The sequence below is a fragment of the Carettochelys insculpta genome, chromosome 5 (genome assembly GCF_033958435.1).
Source record: "Carettochelys insculpta isolate YL-2023 chromosome 5, ASM3395843v1, whole genome shotgun sequence".
Lineage (NCBI taxonomy): Eukaryota > Metazoa > Chordata > Testudines > Carettochelyidae > Carettochelys > Carettochelys insculpta.
Genome location: NC_134141.1, coordinates 74,135,139 through 74,160,991, shown reverse-complemented (window position 1 = coordinate 74,160,991; position 25,853 = coordinate 74,135,139). Strand labels below are relative to the sequence as shown.

General features: G+C 39.1%; 1 protein-coding gene across 3 annotated transcripts in view; it reads right to left on the bottom strand.

Moving 5' to 3' along the window:
- The window catches only part of ARB2A (ARB2 cotranscriptional regulator A), a 385,998-nt gene that overhangs the window by 69,565 nt on the left and 290,580 nt on the right, over window positions 1-25,853 (bottom strand). For all 3 annotated transcript variants that reach the window (XM_074995328.1, XM_074995326.1, XM_074995327.1), the window contains one exon: window positions 23,489-23,573. In XM_074995328.1, the coding sequence (XP_074851429.1) occupies window positions 23,489-23,573 (85 nt within the window). The remainder of the gene's footprint in view (window positions 1-23,488; window positions 23,574-25,853) is intronic.

Here is a 25,853-nt window from a genome sequence, read left to right as displayed (position 1 = left end):
TGCAAAATCAGATTCTTCTTCCAAACCCCAATAGTGGCACAGAGCACAGGTTGGTCAGAACAGTGAATCTGAGTCTGTATTTTACTCAATGTGTGCACAGAGGGAGGTAGACATGCAAAATGTACTTTTCCCAGAGAATACGCTATTTACTCTAGTGACAAAGTATTACTGAAAATTCAGAATGATTTAGTTCAATTCATATTAAATACACAACAAATACTTGAATGATGTTTACTCCTCCAGCACACAGGAAACAAAGGGGACAGGGGAGACTTGTTAATAGATTAGTAGCAGCTGTGTGAAACTTGCAAACCAAAATAAATTCATCGTAAAACCTTTGGAAATATTATTTGAGGTAAATGATGAGGTCAGATCTTCACCACTAGTATTCTCGCATTTCTCTTTACTGAACACAAGGAATACACGGAATGCTACAAGAAGAGAAGTAATTAAACTACGAAACCTATTTAGTTATTTAAGAAAACTGACAAGTTTTAAGAGCCACCAGAATAGATGGCTTCACATTCCATTTAAAAAGTGAAACTCAGAGGTTTGAATGGAACCTCAGACAGCTTTCCAACTCCCTCCACACATAGATAGAAAGGAAGGCCCAGAGGTTTGTAATCACTGTTCTCCTCAGTGTATTCAGAAATTGGCAATATGTACCACTCTCCTGCTGGCTCCTTCAGAATAGCTGGATGACTGACTAATTCTCATCTTCGGCTTTTAAGGACCATACAAAGTAAACTCATTTTAATTCCCAATTGCTTTATGGGAGTGAGCAGCCTGCCCAGTTCTTTCCTATCATCAGTTTAGCAGTAGCAGAACTCTATGTCTGTTCCTGCTGCTGACCATCTTTACTTCATTCTGTAGCCTGGTGCTTCCCTGAACGAATTGCAGAAATAGGGAAGGACAAGGTAGGAGCAGGCAGTGATGGAAACAATATCAGCAGAAGTGTTTAACATAAGAACAGGCATACTGGGTCAGACCAAAGGTCCATCCAGCCCAGTATCCTGTCTGCTGACAGTAGTCAATGCCAGGTGTCCCAGAGGAGGTGAACCGAAGACAATGATCAAGCGATTTGTCTCCTGCCATCCATCTCCCACCTTCGACAAAATGCTAGGCACCATACCTTACCCCTTGCTAATAGCCATCTATGGACCTAACCTCCAAATATTTATCGAGCTCTTTTTTAAACTCTGTTAGAGTCCTGGCCTTCACAGCATCCTCTGGTAAGGAGTTCCATAGGTTGACTGTGTGCTGTGTGACGAAAAACTTTCTTTTATTAGTTTTGAACCTATTGCCCATTAATTTCATTTGGTGTCCTCTAGTTCTTATATTATGGGAACAAGTAAATAACTTTTCTGTATTCACTTTCTCCACACCATTCATGATTTTATATATCTCTATCATATCGCCCCTCAGTCTCCTCTTTTCTAGACTGAAAAGTCCCAGTCTCTCTAGCCTCTCCTCATATGGGACTCCTTCCAAACCCTTAATCATTTTAGTTGCCCTTTTCTGAACCTTTTCTAACACCAATATATCTCTTTTGGGGTGAGGAAACCACATCTGCACGCAGTATTCAAGATGTGGGCATACCATAGTTTTATATAGGGGAAATAAGATATTCTTCGTCTTATTTTCTATCTCTTTTTTAATTATTCCTAACATCATAATTCCTTCTGCTCCTCTCAAGGTACTGGTATTATGAAGGAGCAGGATCAGTTTACCACTCACCAGACAGAAGAAAGTAGACCAATTCACTAAGCCCAGAAGATCCAGGCAGGGACCAGACTGCAACCACCAAATACTTCAAAACAAGGGAGAGTGGAGGTTTCAGGCTTCTCAGGGAGGTCCTGGGTTGACTGCAGTAGTCAATATTATTCACTTGCAGATTTGCTACAAACTTTCAAGTTCATGTTGATCCCAAACTTCTAGACATTTTCAGGGAATGCATAACCTAAACCAATGTGTTTTGCACAGATCTAGTTTTGACATAAGTCTTTCATCTTAATTTTGTAATTCCCACGCATATCACATGGGAGAGGACCATTTACACCATAAAGTTACTGCTAGATACATCCATTCATCTACACACACACACACACAGGTGCTTATTAGAGCCTTTTGTTATATTCTTTTGCCCAAACAGGTCTCAAAACATTCCAGACAGGAGCCGAGAATGACTTGACTACAATTTATCATATATAAACATTATGATGCAATTGGAATAATTTCAGATTAAAGTGGCAAATCAAAGTCCATATCTGCATAACCTGTACATAACCCCTTTCTGCATTTGTAAGTAGAATCCAAGATCAGCCAGGATTATGACAGGACAACTATGCTTAAAACTAAACCTTTGCCCTTTAAACCCATCTTTAAATTTTTTTTAAAGAAAAAATTTAATAAACACAGATAAAAAGTAGACTGTTGTAATTCCTTTCAAAATCTTGTTACATTTTGTCACAACATGCGTTACTGTACTTGTACACTTTTACCTTTGCACTTTGTTGTATATAACACAGCAACATAATTAACCACTGGTAGGTAGTGTTTACATTAGTTCTCAAAAGGTTAAGAAGCTGATTATAGCTAAAATCAGCTTTGCCCGCGGCTTCAGTGGCTTTGTGTAATCAAATTAGACAAGCAGGGCACAGTGTCACCTAACACAAACCAGTGGCACTTTCTTCTTTGTTTTGACCTTTTTTTTTAATGAGATGAGCAAGTCAGGGTTTAGGTTCTTCCAAATATTTTGAAAAGATTAGTTTCCAATAAACAGTGAACGATAAGGCCACCATTAGTCAAGATGATTTTCATAAGTGATTCAGTCAGAATGCATGCAAAGATCCTTTAAGAATCATAGCAACTTTGTTTTCCCACTAAGTAACATTAACATTTTTTAGAGTTTTATTTTAAAGAAACCATTTTAAAGAATAGATGATAATGATTCCAAACTCCAATATGTCCTTAGTCATTTTCTTGGCATTGGCTATTTGATCAGTTGGATTCTAAAACTTTGACTTCTCAACATCCAGTAGCAAACAGAGAACTTTATAAATATGCCAGATAATACATTAATATTTCTTTAAAAACCCTACAGATAACCTACTATACAGCATTAGGATGGAGTCGCTCTGTTCTTTGAAGTCAAGGAATGTGAATGGTATAATGGATGCATTTAAATGTGTAGAGAGGAGAGTAAACTAGTCTCACATCAGAGGATCTCTTTCTACAAGGCTATACTGTAACTAAACAAATATCGTTTGCAACATCAGTGACTTCCATATATCTTACCGTCTTTGAATAGAAAAGGAACCGAATATTAAACAGGAAAGGAATACACAGAGAAAAGTAATGATAACCACCTGAAAGTTGTGTAAGAAACATGCCATGCCTTTATTAGATTCATAGGCAAATCTAAAAAAATACTAGCAAACATTTGTCAATCTTTATTTTTTACATATTGATCCTCAACTTCAAGTTCTGCATGTTTAGCTCTACAGCTGAGTTACTGACAGAGTGCTAACTTCATGGAAACTAGTGGAGGAAGGGAATGACTTCTGTAGATGATTTGTGATTATTCATTGATTTGTGATGAACAAAATCAAAACTTATTGTTTTAATTGATTAAGTCATAAATAAAGAGTTGCAAAGGAAGTCAAGTTGCTGTGTTTGCACAGTCTGACGATTCCTACTAATCCAGCAGTGCTTAGCAAATTCACAAGTGGTTAGCTTGCCTTGCCATAGCTGTAGATCACATTTCTGTGCTGCAAGCTGTGCAAAAAATCAATATGCCAAGTTTAACAAAAGGACAGGAAATGTGATGTCCTCCTATATTTTCAGTGAACCTCAAATGACTGCGCTGTTCAGTCTCTGAACAATTTATTGCAGGGAAATTTATTTGTTAAGAAAAAAAACTCTACAATGGAATGAAATGTATAAATTCAGAGATGAAGTCGTACCTGACTCTATAATAACAATTTATTTCAAATACTCTGGCATTTTGATTGCATAATCAGCCAGTCAGGAAGCTTTTTTTCCCCTTACATCTTTAAAGCAAAGACATGTTCTTTAGACAGAACATACAACATTTTCAAATTTAACAGTAAATTCCTGTTTTCTCTTTTCATATGTCAACTCTTAAAGAGACAATACCTTTTTCAACTGTCTCTGTTACATTATCATTCACGTGTTTACATCGTCTAGAAAACATCATCCATCTGGAACAGTGTGTTAACTGCCTCCTTCCTTCTGTATTTTAAATCTTCATCTATTGCTTCAGAACTACATTATTTGTGCAAATAGATTAGGATGAAAACCCTAAGAATGAGGTAGGAGTGGTCATGACCAATAGGTCAGTGCAGAGCTGTGCTACTTGTGCCTTCTAAATGCAGTGATGTGGAACTAAGTGTGGCAAAACAACCAGCAAGCTGGACACAAGCCAAACGATTTAGAACTACTGACTGTTGCCAAACCCTCTCTTTTAAGTTTAAAAAAAAAAAGTCACTTTAAACATTTGCAAAGGCACCAAACATCTTTTCAAAATATAAAAGCAGAACAATACATGGAAGGAGAGAAATTTTCCTTAACATAAAATCAGTTCTTTCACTGGTAATTTCTCTTCATTGAAATGAGCAGCTGTAAATGGATTAATGGCACTTAGCTCTAGAGAGCATGTCACTGATCTGTACTGAACATATAAACTGTTCTATAAAGCACACTCAAAGAATCACACTTGTTCCTAACTTTCTATTAATATGTCATTTACAAGACAAATTTTATTCAGAAATTAATGTACCATTTTAAAAACCCTAGGCATAAAACTCCCAATCAGAAAATAAAAATGTAACAATTTTAAGTGCTCAATGGTACTAATGCTGCAATAAATTACATTTTCAGTACATTGTAGCCTTCTTATTTCAGTACTAAAAATGTAACATGGGCCTAGCCTATTGCAGATGAGTTGTTGAAGGCATTTCAAATATATAAAATATTCAAACTTCTCTTCAATTTTTCCAGTTTATAAAGAGGAAAAAAAATTACTATAATAAATAGCTGTTAATGCCCAAAAGCGCAAGTGCAACACTGCCAGAGCTCAAATAAAACCCAGCTAGCGTGGGTAATCACTACTGACCATGGCCTGGGACAGATATCATAACGTATCTGGTGTTTGAGGTATATGTATATGAGAACATCATTGCGCTCAAGGAGCACTCTACTCATACCAAATTACCACAGCATTAACTCTGTGTATTAGCCAGGAACTGCTTTATCGAATTTTGTGCTTGATACGTACCTCTGGCTCTGTCATCTCAATAATGATCAAAATAGCTTGCTCATTTTTATTTTGCATATTTGCAAATTGGACTAGAATGCTGTGGTAAAATTCACTTAGCGCATAGTGCTTACATAGAGTTTGACATTAAATCTTTAGTGGTTAAACACCTGTTTGATTTTTTTTGTTTCTTACTTTAACATTAAAGCAGTGCGAAGAGCAATATTTAATTTACAATTTCTTTTCCTCCACTCAAAACAGAGGCCAGGAGGTAGATGGGTATAACTTAGCTAAGATGAGTGGTTGGCAGGGTGAAGCGGTATCTTTTAGTAATAGCTGCAAACCATAAGTGGTTCTAAGCTTTGAAGTCAGTGTGGCTTTGATATAGTACTCCCATAGTTCATCACAAGATAGTCTTGAAAGAAGATTTTCCAAATACTATCTCTAATGTTATTGCTTGTGAAATCCTTGCAAGATTTTTTTTTTGCTGGTGAACTTCAAATCTGACATCAGCCTGCTTCTTCTCTTTCTCTCACTCAGTCTCACACTCCTTTAAATCGTCCTAATCAGTTTAAAAGGTAATTAAAACTAAGATTAGTTTTGGTCCAGTCAAAACTGAGCACCACTTTACCTAAGTAATCTCAGATACCTTGGTCCTCAGGCTCATCATGAAAGTGTGGTGTTGGGACCTGGAGAGGGTAAAGGTGGAAAGTGAAAGCCATGGGGAAGCCATGAGAACAGGGCCTTCAAGGGGTTCTCTTGAATCTTCCATCCAGAGGAACACCACCACAACTGTTTAGAAGGCACAATGATAATGAGCAAAATAAGAGAGGATGGGGTACGTAGTCTCCCATCTGGACTAGCTTTCAGTAAGTGTCAGGTGTAATAAAGGAGAACCCCATGTCAGATGCTTGGGAGAGAAGGGCTAAAAATGAAAACATGACATAATTGTTCCTATGTTGTATATTTATCCCCAAAGAGCATTAGTGTTCAGTGAAATCATAAACAAAATTATCCCTGGTCAATTACATTTACGGAAGCACCTTGTCTACCTTATAATACTCAGTATCTGTTGGAATCAATTACACAATAGCTGATTTATTTTAATAGCTACATTTTAAAACTACTTCTACACTACATGTTAAATGTCATCTATATTTCACAGCATAGCAAAATGACTATTTCACTGTAGTTAGTTTCACTGTAGTGCAAAGCTGGCAGGACAAGAACATTAAAGCGGTTTAAGACATAATCTTTTATCTGCATTAAAAAGCTGATAATCTGTGCACATTAGTACATGAACTCTAAAATGAAGCTGCCGTTCACCAACCAAGACTCATGCTCATCTAAACAGACGGGAATAAAGAACATGGCATGTGACCAGTAAATTATGAGAGAGCAACACCTCAAGGTTAGAGGTCGCTGAAGATTTTAACAAATCTCACCAGATATGGCAACAGATTAAGCAAAGGGATAGATTGCCCTCCAACCTTAACCCGTTAAGACCTTTGAAGTCTTATGCCGACCTCTATTCTGCTCTTTCATATTAGTTGTTAGTTACACTAATTACAGCCTAATAGCATGCTGGTGCCAGGCACTCCTTCTAAAGCTATTCAAAGGAGGACTATCAGTAAAATGGTGAGCACTTCAGCCAAATTTTGCTGTGCATATCACAAGCACTTACCCCCAATTTACAACAGATCTTCTAAACTTTTCTAGACAACAAAGGTTAAGACTTTAATAGCACAGAGTAATTCTGTGGATTCTGCAAGCATCTTATTGAGAGAAATCAGAAATTAAAAATGCCCATATGAATGTGGGAGGGTTTTGAGAACAATATAAAAATCAAATTCATTTTAATGGCTGTTCTACTTATACTGAGGTACATGGTTAACAAAATAAGGAGCTGAAGTGCAGCACTATGCAAAGGCAGTAGCCAGATTTCAAAATCTAAGAAACTTCCTGTCTCTGAAGTTGAGAGTAGACGCACAGTTAGTTTTATAGTTTGTTTTTCCCAGCTTTGTATCAATATTTGTGTTTATGCCAGCAAATCATATACTGTATGTGGGAACAGGACTCTGCTTGAAAGGCTGCAGTAAATCATTTAGTAATGTTAAACTTTAAGTTGTGCACTTAATCAGCCTAGGAATATAGGAGGGATATTTAAAATCAACAGAATCGTATTTGAATTAACAGAATCTAATTTCTAGGAAGAACATACATGCAAATCAGTTTCTATTTCTGTATGTAGAGACTAGCAAATCATTACTAAACAGCATCTGAAATTCAACCTTGATGAAGCTAAACCAGTCCTCCTGTGACTTCTGCAAACTCTTGCTTATTGAAGTATCAACATGTTAGCTACCACCATTTTAAGAAGTTCTGAACAAAAATGTAGTTCTAATAAGTAAAGAGAGGGAGATGAACAGAGAAAAGCATTACCCTCCCCTTGCACCAGTGTATAATTGGAGCATTCGGAAAGCAAAGAGGAGAAAGCTGACAATAACTTTGTGCTCTAAACTCTAATTTTTCTAAATACATCTTCAATTTCAAACTATTTCATTTTGGTCATTTAAAATGAACTCCAAAATTTAGGATTTGAACAAGCAAGTATATAGAAGATTTCACCCCTTCACCAAACTCATAACTCCTTTGGAAATACAGAGATAGAAGAAATCTGGGACTGCTATGGTGAGATGTTGTATGTGTGCAACTCCCCCGATGTGATGAGGAGACAACATCCATCTGAAGATGGCACAGCAGCCACTACCTATATAGACTAGATTTTCTGCCTTCCCTTTCCACCTAGTAAAATGCCTCAACAGCTTAGGCACCTGTTAACACCCAACTGTTCTGCAATGTGCTTGTAGATTTCTGTTAAAAAGAAATTTGTGCGCGTAACACATCCTAGTATTGGCATAGATTTGCACCTAATCACATTGTTTAAAAATTTGCTTTTGGTGACTTAGTTACAACAGTGTAGACAGGGTTGGGCAATAATTTTTGATGGGGAGCCACTCCAAGAATTTGGTAAGTGGTCAAGGGCTACACTCTTCCATGATATTAATGGAGGTGGTGTGTGGTCTGGGATGGAGGCTGTGTGCAGAAGGGAGCTTGATGTAGAGGATTGGGGTGCAAGAGGGAGTATGGGGTCTGGGAGGGAGTTTGGGTGAAGGAGGGGGTTAGGAGCTGGGCCAGTGAAGTGGGGTATGGGGGGCAGGGTCTAGGAGGAGGTATGGGTATGGGTGCGGGTGCAGGAGGGGACTCTGATCTGGAAGAGGGTTGTAGGAGGGACTGCAGTGGTCTGGGAGGGGATTGTGATCTGGTGCGGAGATGCAAGACGAAGTGCAGGGGTTTGGACTGTGAACTAAGGCAGGAGATCGGGGTGCAGATTTGGGAGGAGGTAGGAGTGGGCATGCAGAGCGTTTGGGTTATGACCTGGGGATGTGGTGCAGAGGGGGAAGCAAATGACTGGGGGTGAGAGAGGCTGGTGTGGTAAATCTCCAATCTGGCCAGAAGGCGCTTACCTAGCTGGATCCAGGCCAGCAGCCCAGCTCGACCCTCATGAAGGCTCCCTGCCTGCCTCAAAGCAGCCGACTGTGATGGCCATGTGCTCTGCATGGCACAAGCACCTGGGGGGGTACTTCACCTGCTGTCTGTTCTGCAATCACTACCCAGGCAGCCAGCCACAAAGAGCACATGGCCCCCACAGCCAGCTGCTTTAATGGCCTGTGGGGGACATGGAAGGCAGGGAGTCTGTCCAAGGCATCTGCTGGACCTTGGCATGGTAGTGGGCTGGATGCGGCCCATGAGCTGTGTTCTATCCATCCAGTCTGGTGCAGACTGTGCGTTATTTTTCTGCTAGTCATGTGGTAGCAAATTCCACCCAAGATTGGTCATGATCACCTCAAAAAGCCTCTTCTTCTGGGTCTTGCTTGTTCGTCATCACTTCACTCCTTGTACAGCTGAAAAAAAGAAATAAGGCAATTCTCTGGTGGTCACTTCTGTGTCTGCCACTTGACAGCATGCCTTCTGGGTGCACATCTGTAACTTAGTCAGGAACTAAGTCTGGAAATAACAAGGAGTCCTGTGGTGAGGGTATAGACTGACACAGCTACTCATCTGCAACTAAGTCATGGAAAACAATGTAACAGGTCTAGCAGAGCAAAATACTTGCAAAGATTTTTTTTTTCACCATGACTTCCCTAGCTTTGAGTTTTTTATGTTGTTATGAAAAAGTTTTTCACCTTCTCTTTTTCTTTCTACTGTTTGAAATGCTGACTGAGTCATCCTACAGCAATTTCATCAGCAGAACGAAGGGTCCTAAGGCCTCCATGAAATCTGGTTTATTGATAGTATTCAACAACATGCACCATTGACTTACAAAGACCAAAATGACAGAGCAAATAATCATGCAGACCCCCAGGAACAGAGCTAAGTTGCACATATTCGTTGGCCACTTCAGAACCTGTTTAGCAGATGTCATCACAGGTCAAATACCAGCATTCAAACTGTTTGTTCTGTGACAAGGAAGCCATTCTAAATGTCTTCAGTTAATCACTCATTATGCCATAGGGTTGCTGCTGACAGATTCCAATCTGGAGGCTAAGATTACAGTAGATGTCTCAGCATAAGTCATGCACTGGGGGTCATGCATAAGTCATGCACTGGGGGTGACTGAAACTGTCCACATACAACTGGAGACAGACTGGAAAATAGCTTTTCCATAAGTTCGGCTGTTGACTCTGAAATGAATGCGTGGTGGGACTATGTTGCTCAGAACTGTTAGTCATGGAGTAGAAGTGGGGTGCAGAAAGCCTGTGATGAGGCATATGGTCAAGTTAAATGAGATGTTAATCAATTTAGTGCGAGGGGAGCACCACCACGCAGAGCTACGGTATTCCTCTGAGGAACAGCAGAGCGCCAGAGCCATAACACTGGAGCAAGTCTACAAAATTTCAAAAATCTTCAGTGAAATTTAATTTCTTTTTCTGTTCTTAGTGGTCTTAAATAGACATCAAAAAGTTGGGAAAAACTTATACACTGTTCAAATGTCAAGCTGGGTCAACTAGCACATTTGGTCAGAAAAGTCATTTGTCATTGGGTCTCATTCTTTGCTTGTTTGAACTACCACATGTGGTCAAGAAGAAGTGGGTCTTACCCATGAAAGCTCATTATCTAATAAATACAATTGTTAATCTTTAAAGTGCTACATGACTGCTGGCTGTGTTTTGCAAAAACACAGACAAATACAGCTACCCCCCCTGTGGTCAAAATAGTAAAAACTAATATGACAGGATGTGGCTGCACTTTGTGCTCTTTTTCTGAGCAAGTGTAGAAGACTACATATTTGAAATGTGGGTCTGCATGTCTCCAGACAGTCCTCATTGTAGTCTCCACCCAAGAGCTTGCTAGTACTACCAGTGTGTGTGGTCTAGTGGGCCCTACCTCTCACTGAAAACATGCATGGAGCTCATAATTGGAAGAGATGTCTGGCCTTTCTTCTTGGCTCAGGCTTGCTAGGAATGAAGGGTTAGGGTTAGGGTCTGAGCAGTGAGATGAAACTGTCTGAGCAAAGAGATGAATTCCTTGCTGGTTGTTATTTGACCCCATCTTCTTGTTTGACTTCAGAGCCTTGTCTCTTTCCCGATTCCTGCTGTCCTATTCTGTTCTTGCCCTCATGCCCTGTTCACATCCCAGCTTCTACAACCTGCTCAGGACCAACCAGGAGCCAAAGGGGATAATGATTCACACAAATGTATCTTGTTTTGGTCAGCAAAACAAATTAAGGTCCAAGTTCTGCCCTCACATGCATGCACAGGGCATCTGTTGAACTTAAATGAAGCCCTCTGTGAATAACTAAGGGCAGAATTTTTGGCCTTAAGAGTTTTCAGATTACATATTAATGCAAGAGTCTGAGCTAAACAATAAAATAAATATTTTTAGATACCGTCTATCATTCAAAGAGAACTCAAGTGTACACACATGAACATTATGCTACTCCTGAAAAAAAAACTTGTTTTTTTTATTTTAAACCTTTAAATCTTTGTTTTAATGAAAATAGCTTGTTCAAAATTTCAAGAAATTTCCATAAAAATTAGCTACAGAACAGTCACTGAACATAATTTAAAATAGTTTAGTCTTGGTTAACCCGCTTACTTTTATGTTCAAGTGTTGTAGAAGTGTATAGAATAATAATATGCTCTTATGAAAATAACCTGCTCTATTCATTTGTATTTAAAATTCTAATATGGCAAAAATACCTATTTACATAATATAGTACAGACATTTGGCATGAAATTTTATTCAAAATATTGATAGTTTAAAAATTAGTTATAAAAAGAGTATGGCTTTCATGCTGTAAACGTAAGAGTTCAATCTATGTGTACTTAGATTAGCCTTGTCCTTCAAGCTATCCAATTAAACAATCAGCATCTAAACATTTGTTATAAGCAGTTGTTTGCTTTTGCTTTTCGCAAATACACTACAATCACAACAAATTTAAGGCAAGCCACTTTGACTGTCCTTCTACATTAACATGATGAGATTATTCTCTGATGTTGGTTAGCAGAAAATGGCATATTCTTACTGGGGTCACATATAGGGTGACCATGTCTCCCCCAGCCAAATATGAGACATGGGAGAATGATGCTGTCCTGGTCAAAATGAGATGGATGGTCACCCCACCATGAGTCAGGCGGTGACTGCCCTGTGGGGGCTGCCACGCTCCTGGAGAGCTATCAGGGGGCAGCTATGGCTCTCAGCTGCCCTATGACTTGGGGCACTGGGAACAGGGATGCTGCCCCACCAGCAAAGCACCCAGCTTCCCGCAGCCACAGGAAGCTGGGCAGCAGCTGTGCTACCATGCTGGTCCGGCTCCCGGCTCCCCCAAGGCAGGGGAAGCCAGCTGGCAGTGATGCTGCCACACCGGTCCGTCTCCTGACTCCCAGCTCCCCCCAGCCAGGTGAAGCTGGGTGGCAGCTTTAACTCTGACCCTGGGAAGAAACATTCCTTTATACGGAGGGCCTGATTTTTTCAGTGAAACTGATATGTGAACAGGGTGACCATCCATCTGGTATTGGGCAGAACAGCCCCACATTTCAAGTGCCATCCTGGCGAGCCCTTTATTTTGCCACAGAGGCTAATTGCTCCACATTCCACTTTTTCTTGAGATCAGCTGGCTGATGCCCATTTCTGGCTCTCCATGGCTAGTGGAACCAGGAGCCAGACTGGGGAAGCCAGATGGCACCTGTACCACTGCACCAGTCCAGCTCCCCGCAACTGGGGGAAGCCAGGTGGCAGCCATGCCGCCACAGCAGCCTGGTTCCTGGCTCCCCCAACTGCGGGAAGCCAGAACTGGGTGGCAACCAACTGTGCTCAGGAAAAACTGGAATACAGGGCAATTAGCCCCTTTGGCAAAATAAATCAGGATGCCAGGATGGCACTAGAAATATGGGGCTGTCCTGCCCAAAACAGGACGGATGGTCACTCTATTCACGTACCAATTTCACTCAGAAAATCAGACCTTCCACATAAAGCAATGTTTCTTCCCAGGATAAAAGAGTGTAGTTGTATTCTGAAAAGGATACCTAAAAAGGAAATAATGGCACTCCATGTTTGTCAGCTGTTAACAACTTCCATATCACATTTTCTCTTTTTGCAAGCAAAAGTCTTTTAGTCCCTGTTGTCAATCCTGCAAACTCAACTCAGAGTCTTAAACACAAGCTGTGTTAACTGTGACATCAGTAGGAATAATGATTGTGCAATTACAATTTGGGGCTCTATCTACTATGGAAATAAATGCTACCTGAGAGGCCCTGAACACCCTCTACCCTTGCAGGATTTTAGTCACCAGTAACAATTACACTGATGCACCAACTCGCTTTCCCATTGATTTATTGGCGCTGCACAGGGAACAAGAGTAAAAAGTAGAAAATCGGCACACAGGAATGGCCACACCGGGTCAGACCAAAGGTCCATCTAGTCCAGTGTCCTTTCCTCCAACAGTGGTCAGTAACAGATGCTTCACAGGGAATGAAAAGAACAGAGCAACTACTGAGTGATCGCAATTCCCTGTCACCCGGACCCAGCTTCTGGCACTCAGAATTTTAAGAACATCTTCAGATCAAAGTATAAATGAACCCATATCCACCAAATTCAGTATTCATAACTTGGAAGACAAAAAGAACCAGGCTGTTTTACGTTTATGGACACTAGGAAGGACCAGGAAGAAGCCATATATGGCTTGTGTAAGAAACGGTTGCAGTTCCTATACTCTAAGCAGAGTATTTTATCCATCTATTTTATCCACCCAGGAACATAAGTGCCTGCAAGGAGGATTACCTTTGTGCAGGCCTGGCACCTTCAAGCACCCAAAAGAGGTTAAAAAGAAGCTGGGATATGACCCCATCTGCCATTCATGGAGTACGCCAGTTAAGGTGCAGTTTAGGTTGCATCATCCTAAAGAACATGCAAGGTTCACACTCCCCTTTTGCACTGGGGAACTTGGGAAAGAATTGTGCTCGGAAATATTGCAGCAGGCCCCTGTTCTGCTTAGCTAGAGGAAGCCACATCAGGTGCCTCTCTTCCTGCCTTGACTAAGGCATATCCCTAACTTGCCTGGAGGAACAAAATGATTGGAATCCCTTCTCATAGGGGGTATTGAATGAGGCTCTGGAGATAAAGCTTTATTGGTTCCAGATGTTTACCTTTAACTGAGAGGAAACAGGTGCACAGGAAAAGAGGCAAGAAAAGTAGCAATGGGGCTGGTTGTAGCAAGAGCTGGTGTTGGAAGTGCTTTTTGGCAATTACTTTATATAGTATAGTTAAGGTTCTAAATCCACATTTTCAGACCTTTCATACAGTTGTATCTGCATATTCCAGCATTGAATTTGGGGTACAAATGGGCATTCCTCAAACAACAGATTTGATGGAAAGCTATTCTACTTCTCACTCTCAGATGACAGGTGTTGTCTCATGCAAGCAAGGTACTAACAAACTTTAACAGAGCTTATTTACAAAAATGAAACCTCTTTACAAAGCTGCTGCATCCTTCCGTAGCTCACACTAAGTCCCTGGCTAATCTTCCCCCTCCTCCTTCCTGTTTCCTGTGCTTCCAGACTCCCAGCAGCCAGTGCTCTCAGTTCTAGTAATTACAAGCAGTATTACATCCAAAATACCACAATAGGTAAGGCAGGACTTATCACATACGTGCAGCAGCAGGAGCAAACTTATTGCTGTTACTGTCTTTTTCTTCAAGGATTTTATTATAATTTCCTATAAAGGAAATTTGTTCACACACAAAATTATGCTTAGGAAATAATGAAAATGTAACATTGGCTAAAATGGATGAAAATGGTAATGGAAGTCAAAAGAACGGGGGCAAGAAGGTAGTTATCTGACCAGTTAATGCAGAAGCACATATGGCAGGCAGGACCTGAGACGTCTAACACTAAGAGAAACAGGTTAGAGTAGCAGCCTTAAGTGTGAGTTTCCTTGCAGTTAGCAATTCATGTTACTAACATTCACCTAATTTTTTTCTGCTTGACTATGTAAACAAACATAGGCGCATGTCTCATTTTGTAAAACATTGCAAACTTTAAGCTTTCGTCCTAAATAAAAAAGCTTTCTTTGATAGAACTGCCAGAGACTGCAAAGAGGTTTACAGTAAACACTGATTATTGTAATCTTAATCTCCATGAAAAGCTACTGAATGCAGAAATAACATCTTAGCAAAATGGGCACATTGTCGCGTTTAATCTTCCCATATGGTAAAATGAACACAGTTTTAATTACTAAGGATCTTGGATATTTATCACTGGTCATGAACTATTACTGTAAACACAAAAGAACTGAGTATAAAAATCTTACTGCCTTCATCAGTATTAAAACATTTACAAGTATAAAATCAGAAGTTCTGGTAGGCTAAGATGAGAGGAACTATGTGGCTAAATCAGACAACAGCTTAATCAGCTCAAGGCAGTTTGTGGTTTTTGGACCCTTGTTTGAAAATGATTGTAAAACTTTTAAAAGCTGTCAGTCTAGCCTGCTATAAAGCTAAGGGAAAAAAAGAACCAGACAAAACCTGTATCTGTGCTCTGCTTAGTCTGGCAAGGATGACATTACTATATTAAGCCTCAGTCCTGTAATGGACTCCATGAGCACAAACCACTGCACCTATGCAGAGCCCCTTTGAATTCATTGGCAACCTGCAGAAAAACAGCGGCCTGCCCATGTGGTGTTCACTGCTGGGCTGGGACCTGATTTTAGGCATGCAGATTAGTATTTCAACAAAAATGAGTAAGCATCAGCCAAGTGCGGGTTAGGAGGGAAGGAGGCCAGCATACAGCATCACTCAGAACTAATGAGTGAAATCCCAGGCCCAACGGGGAGCTTTGCCATTGACTTCAATGGGGCCAGAAAGTTACAATGATTCCGCATATGTGCATAAGGGAACACATGATCTCTTGCATGCCCTTTGCACCGCACAAGGGTTCACTTAGATAGGCAGGTGAGGAAACCACTATTGTGAGTGCACTAGGACAGGGCCTTTATGTATACATGGTACCCAGGTTTCATGAAGGATCTACATCTATTACTTAGCATGGAATAGCAGCCTTAAGACCATTGCAGGACCACATTCTAATCTTGGTATGAGCGAGCCAGGGCCAGCTGATATGTACTATACTTCACCATACACTGAATCAACTATCTTGCTCCCCAGATCTTGGCTTTCATTTAAAAAAAAAAGACCAACTGGCTTTGGTTGTGAAGAAACACTTTTTTTTTTTTTTTTTTTTTTTAGGTTAACTGCTGCAGAGATGTCCATGTGAGTCTGAAGAGTGCCTGACGCAGTAGATGAAGCTGGTATGAACTGCCCCATTAATCTGTGAGGGGTCAACTAAGATGCCCACTGTTGATGATTCACTATAATCTTAACTAACTATTTAATTCCTCATGAAAGAAAGTCAAGGAGTATCTGCAAAATGTACTATGAGTAACATCTCATCTTGGTGCCACTTGTTGCAGTTGGAAGACACCATCACCGATTATTTTCACCCCAATCAAGAAGGAGTCAAACCCTGTAAAGCCCCTGGACATTTTGAAGCCCCATCAAGCGCAAGTATCATGAGGTGTCTATACACTCCATGTTGGTCCAGCATGTACCTTAAGATGGGCTCCAAGTCCCTTTATGAACTCTGAGAATTGCCTAGACCTATTCTGCAGCTGAATACTGTGCTCCAGTGTGGTCTCCTATCAGACACAGTAAACCTCCTCACACTCAGGTCAACAACAATATACACTTGTGTCATGGACTCAAATCAACTCCAGTCAAATGGCTCCCAGTCCCATCCCACGTCCTGCCTCCACAGATTAGAATTGCTCAGACATCTTGTATCGGAGGGGTAGCCATGTTAGTCTGGATCTGTAACAGCAATGAAGGGTCCTGTGGCACCTTACAGACTAACAGAAAAGTTTTGAGCATGAGCTTTCGTGAGCACAGACACACTTCATCAGATGCTGGTCTTGGAAATCTGCAGGGCCAGGTATAAATAAGCCAGAGCAAGGGTGGGGATAACAAGGTTAGCTCAGTCAGCAAGGGTGAGGCTTACTACCAGCAGTTGATCTGGAGGTGTGAACACCAAGGGAGGGGAAGCTGCTTTGTATTTAGCCAGCCATTCACAGTCTTTGTTTAAGCCTGAGCTGAGGGCGTCGAATTTGCAGATGAATTGTAGCTCAGAAATTTCTCTTTGGAGTCTGGTCCTGAAATTTCTTCGCTGTAGGATAGCTACTTTTAAGTCTGCTATTGTGTGGCCTGGGAGATTGAAATGCTGTCCTATGGGTTTTTGTATATTGCCATTTCTGATCTCTGATTTGTGTGCGTTTATTCTTTTACATAGAGACTGTCAGACAGCTTGCTTTCTTAACCATGTCAATGCAAACGCAAGGATCCTGCTGCACAATGACTTGCAGAACCTACCAAAGATGACATTAAAATCCTGCAACCATTTAGGGAATTGCATCAAGACCATTACACCCAATTTCAATGCTGAGGCTCAATGGAGAGTCTCACAGAGCATTGACTGCTCCAAACCAACAGTTCATCATTAACCCTGCTGAGGAACCACCAGGTTTTGATTTATGTTGGATAAACTGGTGCAGATTGAATCACATCAGGGCATCTTAGAGATGGGGACAAACTCTTTCTAAATGAAAAATGAGGCAAACAACTGTATGTAAGTCTAGTCACCTGGCACCAACGATGGAGCACATCATATTAGAATGTTCCCTTTATTCTTTTGCCAACAGCCAGCAGTCTGAAGGACATGCACCACCACCACAGACATGTGCTAGCTATCAAACCTAGATGTAAATTGGCAGACATTGCTACCCATCCAAGACACATGAAAGAAGAAGTTGGACACCCAAAGGTTAACATCATAAGAATACATGTAACTTAAGGCTTTATCTACATGAGGTAACATACTTTAGTAGCTAGCCTGGGTGAACTCTCTATTTGGGAATAATCACTATGCTGTGTTAATTTATTCCAGAGTATACATTTGGGACAATTTTCCTGTGCAGACAAGGCTTAATATTAATCCCCCAACTTTGCCGCTAATTTTTCTGATGAATTAATTTAGCAGCAAGTACTGAAGCCTGAAAAATTACAATGTGGGGTTATGTTTTTAAAAAGGATACCAATGAGATCCAAGAAATTTCACACTATTAAATTTCACCTAGGAAGAGAATACACTGATTGAAGGCTAAAATACATATCATAATAAACCTATGGAAGGGACAAATTCTGTAGAATTCTGCTGCAAAAGAATACTTATGGGGTTTGCCTATCCTAGAATTTTTACTTTCAAGTAACTTATTGTAAAAGGCTAATCTGGACTCACCCCTAGGCTGAGCTTTAGCGTAAACAAACATTTGGGAAGTTTCCAGAACACGGAGATTCGCTGTTGTTATCCTAGTGAAGGTGATTACAAGGGGCTGTCAGTCCTCTAAGAGGTGGATAGCATAAATCTCCTAAATTGCAAAGTCCTGAAATTAGTTGTGAAATCCCGAAGATCTCTGGGCCTCTCTGTGGACCACAACCCTGCTGGAATATTCCCACAGATCACCTGCCCTTGGCATGAGAACTTCTCAAAGAACCTGAAAAATGAATTGCACAGAACTGCATAGAATAAGTCTCACCAATATTGTATAAAAGGGAATCAATGTTACCCTCATTTGTAACTTGATTGCTCCTAAGTATGGAACCTAAAATCACTTTGGCCTCTTTGGGCCACCACACCACTTTGCGTCTGATAAAACGTGTCTTTGCCCACGAAAGCTTATGCTCCAAAATATGTTAGTCTGTAAGGTGCTAAGAATTTCTTGTTTTTGCAGATACAGACTAACACAGCTACCCCTGTGATACACTACTGCCTTTCACCTCTCTCTGTACTACATTAGCTACCTGTGTTCCCTCATTCAATGCTACTGTAACCCATGTATCTAACAGGGAAATACCTCTTTAAGAGAACAATGTTCAGAAGGGAGGAGTGAGTTTTGTGTGGGTCATTGCTGGAATAATTTGGCACTCCATACTCAGAAGCTTCTGGAATGGTTTATGGTAATTCTGGAGTCTGCTCCAATAGATTCTCTCTCTATTGCTGGGGTCAGACTCCCTGAAGGCAAGCAGTCAGGGCAGCTGCTTCACTAAGGGCCAACTGCCCTGTGTGACTGGGGAGACACAGACAGCAAGCTCTGAAGCATTTTGCAGCACGGTTTTGTTTAAACCCATACATGTGTGACTTAACCAAGTGATTGGTTAATCAGTTAGCGGATTGGCTAGCAGTGATCAAGAGCTGAGGAAGAGTACGCATGGATTCCAACTGAAGATTCCTACAAGCAAGTGCAGGGAAGATGTTTCAGACTCACAAAGTGTGCAGATTTGGTGATCAAAGACATTGAGACTTAGGTTAATTAAACCTAAGCTTTTGGAACCTTTCATTTTCTTCCTCAAAACACAATGAGGAGTCCTGTGGGACCTTAAAGACTAAGGCTACGTCTACACTAGAGAGTTTTGTAGTCAAAACTGCGGTTCAGTCAACAACACTCACAGAACATCTCCACACACAAAATGCATTTTGAAACACTTAACTATTTCAAAGTACAGCATCTACACACACAGAGCCTATTATGAAACAGAGCCATTGGATGCCATTCGAAATAGGCACTAGTCCTCATAGAATGAGGCTTACCTACTTCAAAATAAGCCAACCGTTATTTCAAAATTATTTCAAAATAGCAGTTGCATTGAGTAGATGCTAGGATAGTTATTTTGAAACAATCGTTGTTAGTTTGAAATAACTTTGCTGTGTAGACCTACCCTTAGTCTGTAAGATGACACAGGGCTCCTCACTGTTTTTCCATATACGGACTAATCCAGATGGCTCCCTCAGACTTTTCTTCTTACTGTGCTGTGTGGACTGAACTGTTCAAATTTTAATTTGTCTTTTTTATTTTATGCTTGTTGTAACTGTGAAGATAATGTTGGTGGTTTATAAGATAGCTATGTTATGATGTAAAATTAGACTATTTGTTTCTTCATCATAAGATTTTATAGTTATTTAATTAAATTCACTTCTTTAGTTCCTTTTGGGACTTGAATGTGGAGACACTGACTCTGTGCAGTCCTTGGGAAAAATCCGCAGAGACTGAACTTTGGGTCTCCAGCTATTCCTCTATGGGAGCTGATTTGTTTTTAATGCATCGGAGAAGAGCAATGAAGTGAAGTCTAGCCCACGCAAGGTTTCACTATGACATATTATATTGCGCTTCCCAAGTTTCCATTCTGTAATTTTAAGTGTAAATTAAAAGTGTATTTATTCTTCTTTGTTCCAGGCAAGTAAATAGGAATGTGAATGAATATCTTATCAGCAGATATGTGTTAATCAGCCATTGACACTCTAATTAAAAGTTTGAACAACCTTGCTGTATATACAGGCTTGTTTTTCCAGTTTGAAGACTTACTAATATGCCAGCCAGCCTGTTCAGTGCTGTGTAAGGATTTGACTGGTAGAAATGACTCAGCAAGAAGACGACACGATATCACTGTAGGAGGGGACTGATCACAAACAATTACTAGCCATCTTCCCCCTACACAGAATCTTGGTGTGCAGGGCACTTGGAGATCAGACCCTGTATTGTAAAACTAACTCATGGGCCATTATCAACATGTAGTGATACACTTTGGTAACCCTGAATTTATTTCTAAGAACAGATTTAAGAAAGAACTGGATTTCTAAGCAGAAAAGAGGTGATTTTGTTTTTTTTCCTGCAAAGGATTTTTTAAAATCTTCTTATTGTTCTGATTGAAACACTGTTCTTTTTAAATACCAAGAGCAATGCTGCCAATATGTCAGTGTGGACTGCTTCAGTACTGCAATGCTCAGAAGGGAAGCACTGAAATCAAATCTAGTACATTGGTTACTAATTCTGTAAATCTAGTCTGCCTTCACATATACATTATGCGCAGTTTTAATGTCTATTTATATGTTAATGAGGATATGTAATTAAGATGTAGTGATTATTCAATGCCTTTAAGCAAATATCTTACAGCAGTCTACTTATAACAAATACAGAAGAAATATAGAGAACATGAACAAAAGCATATTAGGAAACTAGAAACTCTTCTATAATGTGCCCTATTTAAAGCTTTGACTTTATACTTGGGAATCATCAAATTAGTATTACACAATTTATGCTTAAATCACTGTAGTCAAAATCTGTTTGCAAAATATGGTGAAATGTTTTCTAAAACAGCAAAGTCCTGCACATTATTTAAATTTACAACATTAAATATAAAAACCTACTTATAATTATTGGGTGAAATTTGGGTTCTTTTGAGGTCAATGGAAAGCTCTCATTGATATAAATGGAGCTGGAAGTTCACCAATTGTAGCAGTAAAACTCTGCCCGAGATACTTGTTTTCTTAAGAAATGCAAAGCTCAGACTGAAGTTTGGTCCTTAGGGCTTGTCTACACTTACTGGAGAGTCAATATTCTGGAGGTTGATCTTCCAGGGTTGGATTTAATGGGTCTAGTAAGAATCCGCTAAATTGAACACTGAAGGTGCTGCTGTTGACCCTGGTACTCCGCGGAGTTATGAGGAGTGAGAGAAGAAACTTTTCCATCATTCTCTTGCTGTGGGGATGGCACAGGCAATCTATGTAAGGTACATCAACTCCAGCTACGCAGCTCATGTAGCTAGTGTTGCGTTTCTTACATTGATTTCCTTCCCAGTGTAGCCCCGGCCTCAGTAATGAATAATAAAAACCCCATAAATATTAAGTGCCTGTCTTAATTTTGCATATCCTGATTTTAGCTTGGTTATATTATAACCTTTACGTTATTGAAAAATAACATAGCAGACACTGAACAGAGCAGAAGTTCAGCTGGAGATATCTTGATATTTTGGGCAGAAGCCAAGTTATTATTATTATTTACCAGCCAGACTGGAGTGGCTCTTCTGAAATGAATACATTATATATCCTCCTCCCCCAGCATCTCCAGTAATATGTACTATTATGCAGCAGTGGCACACATAGAAGAATTAAAGTTAAAACTAGAAGTTATTTAGAATTGCTAATTCTGTGTGGTATTCAATTTCCCAAAGTCATTAGCAACTTTTTAAAAATAGTGACAAGTTTGGTCTATGAATTCGGTTCAAAACTGAAGCTATATTTTAGTTTTCCAGACACAAAAACAGCAACACAAACATTTTTATCATGGGATTTGTACAGAAGTAACACTTGGCACTTCTAGGCTTTGATCTACTAATATGTATCCATGTTCCTCTGCACATCTGATGTAGCATTGGGCTTTAAATGAGCTCCAAAATAAAACACAACTAACTTTATATAGGTCTTTAAAAAATCCTGAATTTCAGTTGCGAGAATAAGACTTTAAACAACCACAAACAGTTATACATTAACTGTAACTAAGTACTGTGCTTCATGTGAAATTGGGTCTGGTAAAAATTAACATTCTATTCATAGCATAAAAATTAATATAATGGTAAGTAGTATGTTGCCTCTATCTCTTACAGTATTGTTTTACTATTCTACAGAAATCCTATAACTGTATATTTTATTTTTGGCAAGTTAAAGTTCAATAGTAGCTTCTTATATTCTGAAGAACTATGTCTATACTAGAGATCTTTCTGTTATATTTACAAATTATATTTCATTAATGTCTTCCTGAAATCATTACATAACTTTATATTAACAAATAATTTATTATCTTATTAGCTTTCACTGAATAAAACACATGATTTATGCTTCCATTAATGAAAGACATTACCATTTCAAGAACATCACCCGTATAGCAGAAAACTAGTTCCAACATTTTGGTACGTTATAATTTTGGTTTACATTTTTATAATTTGCACTGTTTGTACAGCATAGATTTATTTTAATCAGCGCTTCAGAAGAGTCACATTCATTTACTTGTTCTTTTTTGTATTTTCTAAGCATCATGCTGGATGTTACCTAGGGAATTTATCCTAAAATTCCGAGCTTTCACAATTTCTACCACTCTTTTTCTTAAGTTCCAATAACTCGGGCTAGGTCCATACTAGGGAAATAAGTCAATTTCAGATACGCAATTCTAGCTCCGGCATTTGTGTAGCTAGAACTGACATATCGGAAATTGACCTACCTGACTGTCCTAAGGAAAGTCGACAGGAGCATGTCTCCTGGCAACCTCCCTTACTCTATAACATAGCGTGGAGTAAAGGGGTCAACTGCTGACCCCAGAGAGATCGATTTTGCATGTCTTTTTCAGATGCACAAAATCAAGTTCCATAAGCATGACTCTGACCAGGTCCATCTTCTCAGAAGTATAGCCATACCTTCAGAAATTAAGCAAACACAAAGAAAAGGAGAGCTTCAAAAACACAAACTTGCAGCAGGAAGCTATAGAATTTCAGTACATGTGTCTCAGACAAAGACAAAATAAAATACTAAAAATGATAAATATAGAAGGCTTCAAAAACTAGTCACATTGTTTTGCTTATCATTTAGCCATAGAAGGGAAAGGAAAAACCACAACAAAAATTATTTTAAAATACAATAATCACATTTTAAACGATCATACTACTCCTTCATGGGCACATGTAATACCATACGTATACTATATAAACAAGACACATACCTGCAGAAACACGAGGGCAGTCTGGCAACATGGATTCTACTGATGTATCTAGGGGTTCGGAACTAGATACCCAGTTACAACAGTTCTGTAATGTAAGAGACAATTTCACAGTGAAACAAAAAAGTTAAAGGAAAAATAAATCATTAGACACTATAGATTCAGGCCACAATTCATCAAGCTAGTTAAACATCTAACAAACTTTAAGCAGTGGTCATGATGGGGACTGAAACATAGAACCAGTAGTACTGCTCACATGCTTAAAGAGGGCATATGTCCAAGTACCTTATTGAGTCCAGGCCTTAGTTTCACAGGTGGCCAAATATAAATAAAACAGCAAGGCCCCAATTCAGGAAATCTATTTAAGTAGGTGCTTAATTTTAAGTATATCGTTAAGTTACTTCTTTGAATGGGGCTGGATTTAAGTGCTTTAATGAATTATGATGAGTCATTCCAATGTCTTGACTGGAGATGAACTTCCCTGTTTAAAATTAAGTACAGTCTGAAATGCTTGGCTGAATCGGGGCCTACGTTATACATGATGTGATTCAAGCCATTTTCTTTTGCAATTAGTTAGCAATTATTTATGACAAATATAAATTGTCTTTGCTTGCTTGTCTAAGAGGTCATAACCTTTAGGGTGCAATCAGTTGTTGAGATGGCCAGCAAGTTGCAAAGCAACGGATTATGAATGGAAGAATAGAGTTTTGCAGATTATTGAAACTGCCAGTTTAGATAAAATGAACTACTACAGACAATTTAAAATGTAAATATCTATAGATGTACATTTAATGAACACTTAAGTTTACATTTCCGTCCTAAATGTCTGACTAAAAGGAGCTTGTTGTGACACTTTTAAATATTTTTCTTCATTGGAATTTGTTCAGAGAAGATGGTATATCAAAATAGCAAACAAAGTAGCTCAAAATGCGTTATTAGGATACAATTGTCTGAATACAAAATGTTTGTTATACTCAAGATTAACTTACAAAGCAATATGGCTATACAGTGGCTGTCAATTAAAACAGAAAATCTTCATGGTTTCCCATATTACAAAACTATTTTGGAGTTTGGTTTTGTAAAAACTGATCATCTTAATTAAAAAGAAAAAAATCTTTCTTGGAAAGAGCCAATGATTTTCCAGACAGATTTCTACAAAATCATCCCATCAATCATGATTGCAAAAAAGGGTGATTGCTATTCTGGTAAACAAGCATGTATTGTGTATTTTTAGATGCTTGCTGCCCTAGTTGTGCACCATGGAATCCGTCCTCACTGTGGAAAGATCCTTGACTGGTAGATCAAGTGTCTTATTGTATTTCCTTAATTCATTCTGTCTGGAAGAAGATGTCAGCTGTGTTGCAGTGAGGAGAGAATTTCAAAGGCTCCAGTCCCCACCAATAAAGGCCAAGGAATGGCTTTTGAATAGATTTGTCAAGGCAACCCTACTGTTCTGGGACCACAGAGAGCAGGAGCAACATAAAGGAAGGGTTGGTGTATGAGATTAGAAAGTGAAGTTCACAAAGCATGGCAGATTTTTGTAAGAAACAGTAGATCAATGAAACTATTGAACTATGTGGAAAAAAACCCATGAAAACAAACACAATTCAGCAATGTTATCTTTTTAGTAAAGATGGTAAAAATGTTAGTATTTCCATGTTTCACACAGACTTTAAGATTTAAAATAGAGAAAAAGTTTATTATATGCATGCCTAATTTTAATTAACAGCTGAATGCAAAATTGTAAATGAAAGAAATTATAAAAGACATAGGATTTTTATTAGCTATTACATTAATTTCAAAAAAGTAAAATTAATATAAACTACAGTTAGAATACTACATCACAGAGTTTGAGATAATACAGAAGATTAGCAGACAATTAACCAGCTTTTATATGCAATGTGACACTTGCTTGTAAGAAATAAGTATTCTCAAAAGCAGTGTCAAGATATGTAAATGGATGATTTGTTTTATCATTCATCACAGCTCCTAATAAATTCAAAATCATGACTTCTATAGGTGCTAAAAATAGGCCACCAATGATAAAGGAGAGATAACTTCAATGAAGAATGACTTTTTAAACAATTCATTCTTCCAGTGACAGCAATTAGCACTACAGACAGGCAGTGATTAGGTGTACATTTTAATTATTATTCATTCTACCAGTAGCCCTAAACTGATTAAAGAAGCGATAGCCAGGTGATTAGTTAGTTTTACTACCACTCACCTACACTTCACATATGTATAATACTTCATATAGGAGATTTACAATGCTAATGTAAAATTATGACATTCCATCCACATTTTAGCCCATTAATCATGTTACTTATTCTTTAACATCTACATTTGGTAAATGAAATTAAAGGTA